General features: G+C 36.0%; 1 protein-coding gene across 1 annotated transcript in view; it reads left to right on the top strand.

Moving 5' to 3' along the window:
• Nucleotides 1-886: 886 nt before the first annotated feature.
• LOC104271445 (isoprenoid synthase domain-containing protein-like) overlaps nt 887-9,541 on the top strand; it is a gene marked incomplete at its 5' end in the record, with an annotated part of 42,365 nt that continues 33,710 nt past the window's right edge. Inside the window, 3 exons of the mRNA XM_009866111.1 lie at nt 887-976; nt 1,684-1,776; nt 5,447-5,575. Coding sequence (XP_009864413.1) covers nt 887-976; nt 1,684-1,776; nt 5,447-5,575 — 312 coding nt within the window. The remainder of the gene's footprint in view (nt 977-1,683; nt 1,777-5,446; nt 5,576-9,541) is intronic.

The raw sequence follows: 9,541 nt of genomic DNA, 5'->3' as shown, positions 1-9,541 counted from the left end.
AAATCCGGCTGAGCCAACCCAATACAGCTGGTTTAACAGAAATCACAGAATCACAGAATGGCTTAGGTTGGAAGGGACCTTAGAGATCATCTAATCCAACCCCCTATGGGCAGGGATGCCCTTAACTAGGCCAGGTTGCTCAGCAACCTGAATATTTTTTAACCTTATTTTCAGGTGGATTTTTTCATTGTCTTCAAAGTGTATCTTTTAGGGAACAGACTTCCCTTCGGTTCCCTGGTTTGCTGTTTTACTTAAGGCAATCCTGAAGCGATAATGTAATAGAACCTATTTTTATTTTAATTATAAGATAATTTCTTAGCTGGTGTTATCGTTAAAGATTGCAAAGTGATTAGGTCTGTGACTAAGACAATATTTTAAAGTATTCGTTGTGGTAATTTCAGGAGAAATTGTAAATCAGTCTTGTCGTATGCCTGTGCACCTGGTCTTTCATACATAGCTTTTTATTTATTTTATTTTTAGTTGCATGAAAACAAAATATATACGTAGTTGAATATTATAGAGATTTTCTTGGAATTGGAGGTCCAAAATGATTAGATTGTCTATCATGTCTGGGCGCAGTTGAGTATCCTAATCCAGGCTGCAGCACTCGTGTGTGATACTTCCAGGGCTGTTTCTGGACTTGTTCCCCCTAGCAGAATGTTCAGCAAAAACTTTCAGACAGCTCTGCAGGCTGTTGAGCTCCATGCTTCACTGGAGAGTCACCTCAAAAATTTGAGCAATTTAAAATTCTCATAGTGGAAAAGAATAATTGTGAGTTTTAAATTGTTTGAATGTATAAACTCTGCCATAATGGTGGAAGCTTTAGCAGTTAATTTAGGCTGAATCAAGTCTGTGACACAGTAATATTTTTTGTTTTTCTAATCAGGTTAAAGCTGTATCAGTATCTCTAAGCAAAAACGACGGTCACCTGCAAAACATCTTTTCAGGACAGTGCTACAATTTTGTTTGTGTAAATGTAAGTAGTAACGATGCATGCTTTTTGTTTTGCACTTAGTCGTATTAGCAATGGTAAATAACTGCATATTTGAGTAACAAGTTGTTTGTTATTTCTATCCTTTTGGTGTGTCCGTTCCGATGTTTGTTCTTTCCACCGTGCACCTCGCTAGACCTTTGAGATACTGCCCTGTTCTTTCTCTCCTGGTTCTGCACTTCCGTCAGTGTGTTGTTGAACCAGTCATTAATTCTTCAACAAGAGGAATTCGTCTGAAAGTGATTTAAGATTTCCTGTCACAGATACTGTATTGAAGTGAATTGTCTCAAGAAGAGCTGTGTCATACATGTAGTCGTCTAGCTGTGCGTTACTACCGTGGTCTAAACTAGTGTTTCTCATTTTGGCCATGTGCATGCCGTGCAATCTGTGTTTGTGTGCCTCTGTGGGAACAGGAGGGTTTTAGATGAACCATACCTGGCACAAATCAAGATCGTTAAGCTTGTTATATATGTATTTCTTAAGGGTGATATTATTAATACCTCTTCTTTTGTTTTCAAACAGCTATAGCTTTTCCAGACAGAAACACTGCAAATACTTTAAAACCAACCAGATAAATCCCCCTAAACCAAAAAAGTGATGCATCTTTTTTAGCTAAATAACAGACCTTTGAATTCCGTTTTTATGAAATCATTCTATGTTTTCACTAATTGTAAACATTTATTTTCATTTAGGATAGAAAGTGCGCCATTCAAGAAACACGGCACCTAGTGGACATGTTGGAAAAATCAAATATTCCTCTCTTATATCCAGTTGTTCTTGTTTTGGTAGGTAACTCCTGCAGAAAGCATCTGAAGAAATGTTTTTCAACATTAGACTAGGTTGAAACTGCTGCTAGCTCTGAATAAAATTGTAAATTCAAGCTGCAAATTGGACTGTAAAGAGCATCTGCACTGTAAGGAGTATTTGCACTCCAGCAAACGCACTGCATGCTGTTAGGAAATAAACCAACACTGGCAAATGACAATTTATTAGTTACATATTTCTGTGGAAGACTCACTGTGACTGGTCATTGAACTGTGAACTCCTGCTTTACTGTTGTGTTCCACCTCTGCTGGGGATGCTGCACCTGATGTGCTCTGCTTGAATGCTCACTTGAAGCAGCATTCAGTGGCTTTATTTTTTTTTTCTGTGCTGTGTGGTTTATTCGAAGTGTTAAAATTACTGTTGCTTTTCTAGTCCAGGTATTAGAAATTAACTTTGCAGTATAACTTTAATACATACTTCCTGAGAAGTTGTAAAACTGAAGTATCTATTCTGGTATGTGGCAGAAGTTTCGAGGGGTGTTTTTGGCTGAAGTTCTCATTATTTGACTATTGGTGCCAGAATAATTTAACAGTTCATGTGGATGACAGCTGAAGGTGTACATGACTTTTATTCTGCTCACACTGTCAAAGAGAGAAAATATGAGCAGATTGAAGAGTCTCCATGCAGTGTAAGCAGATCCAATTAATTCTGTCATGTTCTCTGGCTTAACAGGTAGGGATGAGAAGTGTTGGGTTGAATGAGGGTCATTAATGTCATGTGTCACAAGGAGTGTGCCTCAGGACTACATATATTAAACTCTGCAGCAATAGCACAAGATAATATGATGTGATTTAAAAATATAGTTCCGTATATGAAGTTCTTGAAAGAAGAATAAGTAGGGGCCTGAATATTTTCTGAAGTGTATAGTCTAGTGATCTGGAGAATTCTCAATTTTAAGCTTAATCTGAAATTTAAGCGATGAAATCTCATTATTGATTTAACAAATAAATGAAAAATTATGAAGATCAATTACTTTTAAAAATGAGGAAAGTTAAATCCTTACCTATTGTATGTTGTTGTCTTGGAGCGACCTACTGTGATTCTGGAAACATGAGTGTTTAGAGCATAATTTCTAGACAGTCTTTTTTTTTTTTGACCTTATTTCTGTGGAAGTTAGAGCTTTAATTTTACTAAATTTTCAAAGATACATTCTTTCTGCCTTTCATACTGGGAGCGATGACACGCGTTCAAATCTGTTGCCCATTTACAAGGCTACTGAACGTGCAGAATGCTCTTTTCTGGGCTGAGGATATTTTCAGTAGTCGTCTGTCAATAATATAAAAAAACATTTTTATCTGTTAAATTCTAAGGGTGTGCAGGTAAAGTTGGAATTGTTAATCAACTAGGTAATACTGCAGTGTTAAAAACATGCTTAGTCTGTGCTTGATTCATAGCTATATTCTCTACTCTGGACTTCAAATCAAATGCTTTTTTAGTGTAACACATGGAATGCGAGAACTTTTTTTTAATAATTGTAGCTACAAATATTCTGAAATTAATATTTCCTGAGAAGTAGGTATGAATGCAAATAATGCTCACACAAACTCACCACGAAACTCAGGGTTTGCCCCTGAGATACTAGATCTTAAAGTCATTATAGAATCCAGCACCATTTTTAATGAAATTGTACTTACTTGAGCAGCCTGCAGCAAGCACAAATTATTTAGATAGACACTTTTTAAAACAGCCTCAGGAGAAAATCATACATTTAATCCCTTTACTGTACTCCAAATCCATCAGTTGTTCCTGACAACTACTTGAAATTTCCCGAAACTGGAGTGTGGGAGAGATTTTTCTCCCACAAGCAGGAAGCAATTGCTAACACTTCAAAGACAAATACAAATAGATTTTTTAAAGGTATATTTAAAAAAAAATGAAGTACTCTAGCTATAAAAACACATTTTATGCTACACTTCTGAATTTTATGGAGTTACCATGCTATCTTTTAGAAATACAAGAAAGAGGAAACAGGAAGACTGGAAAGTATGTTTTAAATGACTAAAGAATTAGCTAAACAAATCATTGTCTCTTATTAATCACTAGTAACTATTTTAGGTCCTTTAAATGTCTGATCCCTAAAACTTACTACAGATGGTGTGGCTGGGGGATAGAAACTTCCTTCAGCGGTCTTTAGTTAAATTCAGTGTTGGATGTCCTCTTCACTACGACTTGTGACTGGGATTCTCCTCAGCTTTATTCTTTGCTGTATACTTGATTTAACATAAAACTTGAACGGGTTGTTTCTGAGAAGTCCTGTAAGACACTTCATTTTGATGTGAGAGGGCACATTAATAATTCTTAGGAAAATGTGACTCAGAATTTTAAGCACTATGAAGACATTTAAATGCATAGATTTTAGGTACTAGCTGTCCAGGAAATGTTATTTTCTACTCTCAAGAGAAAAACTCTTGCTGGTAGTGAAGAATTGAAAGTACAAATATGGAGAGCAGCTAACTGCTCCCGTTCTAACCTCATAACCAGGAGCAGTCTCAGGCAGACTTTGGCATAATTGGGAAGTTTTTGTCTGTTTTTTGATGTCGGGACACTTGGAACGTCTTTGTAACAATCTGATAATTAAGAGAATCAGTTTGATTTTTCCTTTGGATAGTCAGCTTCTTCAGCTGTAAAAATAGCAGGTGGTGTTATTGTGTCAACTTGTCTGTTTAAACAGCCTGGGGAGAATTATCCTCATAAAAGGATAAGCTTGCACTGGACACGATGACTTCTGTCCATAGTCCCACCTATAAATTGCTCCAGATTTCCAAGTCTGTCCTTTTTTCTGGTGCCAGACTGGAGATTTTGGGGACATCGGTGAGCTAAAGCAGTAACTGCACTGCTGTTTCTGGACACAGCAGAGAAGGAAAGATTAGTGTTACAGAACTCGGAAGCACGGAGGTAAAGTTCAGGTATAAAGGGAACTTGAAATAATTTTCCCAAGCACAGATCTCTAGGACTGCCTCTAGACTCCTGCCTCTGTAGTACTTAAAATAGGTTTTATATCAATGGAATCGTTCAGTCAGAGAAATATTTTCTCTTTCTTTAAAGGGAAAAAGGTGTTTCTGCTACTAACAGATGCTGAAACTTTATATTTACAAATAAGTCATCCTCAGTTTTGATTTCTACATTTAACAAAAGCCTTGTAAAATAAACTGATTAGACTGTGACCTTGGGAAGGGATTGAACTAGTTGATACTTCCCTGAAGCTCAGGTCTTGTAAGACCCACCGTGTTTGCGCAGCATCCCTGCTGTGTGAGACCTGCCTTTCCGTGCCCAGGAGCTCCTGACAGGTATATCTCGGCCTTCCTTTGGGGTACTTTTTAAACCTCAAGTGTTATCTTGAAGTTAATTGAATTTAGGCAGGTAATATGCTTTACTGAAATGGTAGTTAATTCAGAATGAATCTTCAGAGAATGCAGTTCCATCTAGAAATGCTTGAAGATGCTTAAGAAAAACACCTGTACTTCTCTAGTGCCCTGCTATTAAAAAAAAAAAAGAAATCTGAGAAAGGTAGGTTAGAGTTTAGCGTATAAAAATGACATACTAAAAGCTGGCAGTCTTAAATATCACACGATGGAAAAAATGGAAATACTTTTGTTTTATTTTTCCTTTTTCTTATTTGTACCTTTGCAGGTGCACATGGATGTTTCAGAAAATGCTTCCTTCAGCATTGGGATGGAAGAACTAAGTAGGATCAAGAAATTTGCAAGGGAAGCGAAAAAGCAAAATATTTTGGTTTATGGTCTAGTTATCCAATATAAGGTATGCAATTCTTTTTCTATATACAAATCACCATCTTTTCTGATTTATATGGCTAATGATAGAATCTTCATTTAAAATAAAATCAAAGGGAAATAAATGTGACATGAAAAAGATTTTTGAGGAACGTTCTTGCCTGTTCTTGTTCAAAATTCCAAAGAGCCTGTAGTTACAGGCAAAAATGCAAGCTTTTTGATTAGTGAGGAATAAATGTTAAACATTTTCCAGAAGCATGCAAAAATGTCAGAGCCCATTTTTCCTTTTTGCTTTTCTGCTTTGAAACTTCTGTTTTGCAGCATTAGAAAAGTGAAAATTGTGGAAGTACGTTTTGTGTGCAGGTGACAGAGAGGACATGGCCTGTAGGTGGTGAAGCAAACTGTCCAATGTCTGCAATAGCAGCAAATTGTCTCAGCTGGAGGCAAAACAAGTTAGCACCACAGCATCCGTAGTACATTCAAAAGCTATTTAAAAGAAACCATTTTGCCTGGGGAGCATGTTCTGCCAACAAGAAAAGTGCCTTGCCTCCAGTGCAGATGTAGATTTTCGAGTTTCTTAACTTCGTCAACAGTGAAAGAAGAATTAAGTTAGATAGTCAACTGAAATTTTAATAAAGAAGAAGAAATGTAATCAACTGATTTTTTTTTTAGGTTAAGTTAGGTGTTTAGGTTTGTATATTACTGTTTAAACACGGCTTTTTATGGTATACCAAGGACTTGATTTTCCTTCCAAATTCTGTTGGCTTTATTAAGAGATATGGGTATCAATACCTGTCAGCTTATGCTTTTGCAGACTTTTAATCCCAAAGAACACTAATAATATTATTATATGACATTAGATGTCACTTTTTTTGTACAACATAAAAGCCTGCACAACTATTTTCAGTCTTTTTCCTGGTACTGTCAAACTCCTTTTTTTCTCTGGTGAATTCTGGCTTTCTTTGGTAAAAATCATTTGAATAACTGTAGAAATGAAGCTCTAAGAGGTGATGAAGGTGATATCATGGTAAAAAGTAACATTGCAAATATCACTTTAGTTTCTTCCTTTTAAACTTCATTTCTGTATATATGATTTTTATGCAAGTGAATCAAATGTATGTGGATGATGAAAGTTAGTAAAACTGACTGGATAAAAGGAAAAACTTTTTAATATGAATTTTTGTGAACGTGGCCCAAAACATCGTATCAGTAACAGGCACGTATAACAACAACGTGAGATCTGAATGGAAATTCTTGGTCTTTGGTGGTAAAAGATTTGAAGCAGAACACTGCTTCCTTTATTGAAAATAAAAAGCTAGAATGATTTCTTAACTTCCTTGCAAGCACAGTCATAACTTATTAGCATGGAAAAAGTATTATATACAGTAAAACAATTTGCAAAGTCAGAAATCTGCTTCTAGCTGTCATGTTTTAAAATGGCTTTAAATGATGTCCTCCTTCATGTACGAATCTAGAAGTGACGTAACCCAAACTTTATTGCTGGTCTAGGGGAGAGCGAGAGAAGGGGGGGTTGCGAACAAAAGCAATTTAAGTGAAAAGACATCTTTAAGAGGTTGGGGGGTTTTTTTGCTTTATTTTAGTTTTTTTTAATTCCACAGCACAATTTGAGAATCACCAAGATATTTTACTTTTAGTACGACCCATTAGCAAATAGGTGAATGCGTCGGTGAATTCCATGCTTGAGGGTGGAATTTCACCCTGGCATGATGGGGGGTCCACAGGTAGCAGGAACACAAAAAGCACCTGCTGATGCGACGCAGGGCGTTCAGCCTGTTGTCGCACTAACTGCTGCCCGTATCCGCTTTCCAGAAGTCCCTGAAAGCTACAGTTTGTTTTAGGAAAAGTGATGACAGATAATTTCGCTAAGCTTCCCTCTTGCTGACAGGTTATATCATCACAACCAGACACGCATGGTTGACAGACACACTTCTGCTAATTCAAAAATAAGGATAAAACGTAAGGGTCAAAGAATTTATTGAGACGTGTGACTGTGGTAATACTGAGGTGAAGTTATTTTGCATCTAGAATGGTTATATGATTAGTCAGTGTGATATAGTGATATAAAAGAATATGGGGGCATCCTTAAAGATTTTGCATTAGAAAAGTAAATCAGTTGGAATAAATATTTTTTGAGATACATAATTGTTTCTTATGCTTTGGAAATGAAAGTGAAATGCTTTTGAAACCAAGATGTACATTACTTACAGCATTGGAAGAAAAAGTATAAGTCTTCATTTACATTTCTTAAAAGCCATGTTTATTTGGTGTTTAGAAAAAGGTATCAAGTATTTCTGTAAATATTTGATACTCGAAGCTAAACAGGAGAATTAAAGCAAAAGTTTTTAATGTGCTTTATGAATGACCTGCTTTGTACCTTTCATTTGCTCAAAATGGGTGCATCTTCATGGCTTGTACACAGTAGTTACTGCTCTCATAAGTATCAGACATAGAATACCAAATTACTGATACAAAGATTGAATCCAGTTCGTAGCAGCTCTAGTTTGCATCCTGAAAACACTGTTGATTTTAAATTTAATTTCTGAAAATATTTTTCCAGACGATTAATTTAGAAAACAGTTCTGGAATGTTAGAAATGGTTTACATCTTCAGCATACAAAGCGAAATAAGAGTATTCAGTAAATTCCAGAGTCTGAACTTGTAGAGTTAGCTTTTGAGGGTTTTTCAGATGAGTTGAAGAAAATAGCTGATAAGCAAGGTGTGTTACAAATAGGGAGAAAAATCCAGTTTTTATGGAAGGTATAAATGGCATATACTGATGACAGTGTTAGCAAAATGAGTGGTATGATATTGTTATAAATCAGAATAAGAATTTTTTTTTTTTTTTAATACTAGTTAGTCTAGTAGAGTGTAATGCTGAACAGCCAATTCTGAATGTTAGGAGGAAAAGCTATAAAATAAGAAGTCAAGTTGTTGTTAAATAAGCAAAATTTTATTGAAAAGGGGTGTTACAAATTGCTAAGAGACCAAAGAATACAAAAGATAATGTCATGCAGAGCTGGAAAGATATTGATCTTGAATGTATTGCTTTATGTCGTTCGAACTACGAGACTTGGGAGGGAAGCGGAGCTGCATGTGGTCGGTGGTTGTTGATCTGTGTTCTGTGCGATGGAATAACGCTGAGCTTAGGCCTTGATCTCACAAACACAGGCATTATTGACTTTAAACGTGTCCCAGGTAGTTAATGGTTTTATGCTTAAATATGACAGCAGTGTTTTAAAAAAACACACGAATTTGTCTGTTTGCTGCTAGTCTCCCTTTTAAAGTAGTAGTGACATATGACTGAATTACAAGAAATAACCACATATTAAAAAAACCCAACCCAATAGCATTTCTTGATATGGTGATGTGAATTCAGAAGCTTGTAAATGTTGCAATAATAAAATCTAAATCTAGAGATTTCGGTAATACCTTTGTTACTTTTCACAGAGAATAAAAAGGAACAATTATTATTCAAAATAAAGCATGGGTGGATTGACATAGCCATAGAAAGCTTTGAAATAGGAAAGTAATACTAATATATCTTGGTTATGAAAGTATATTAATTTTAAATAATCCTGCTTCAGAGAAGCAATGACAGAATATCAGGCAAATATGTGCTAAGGCGGCCCCAAACAGTTTCGCCTCTGAAACTGCTGTTTGATTAAGATAAAGGAACTATTCACTGCCAGCCAGAAAAATCACAGGCCATACACTAAAAAAGAGACAAATGATGTGATGCAGTAGAATAATTGTTACACAGCTTCTGGAAACTAAAAGGCAACTCAAGTGTGGATGATTTCTTATGCAAACATACCGGACATTTATTGTACTCTTAAGACTTTCTGAAGGCCAGAAGTCCATCTGCAGCATGCTTGATGGCTCACGAAATACTTAGTGTGCTCACCGTGTCTGGTTTGGCAAACCAAAAAGGTGAACGTCTACAGTTTCTTTTTCATTCAAGATCCCTTACCCT

The sequence above is a fragment of the Apaloderma vittatum genome, unplaced genomic scaffold (assembly GCF_000703405.1).
Source record: "Apaloderma vittatum isolate BGI_N311 unplaced genomic scaffold, ASM70340v1 scaffold93, whole genome shotgun sequence".
Lineage (NCBI taxonomy): Eukaryota > Metazoa > Chordata > Aves > Trogoniformes > Trogonidae > Apaloderma > Apaloderma vittatum.
Note: the sequence above shows the minus strand (reverse complement) of the source record. Positions and strands in the feature narration are given on the sequence as shown.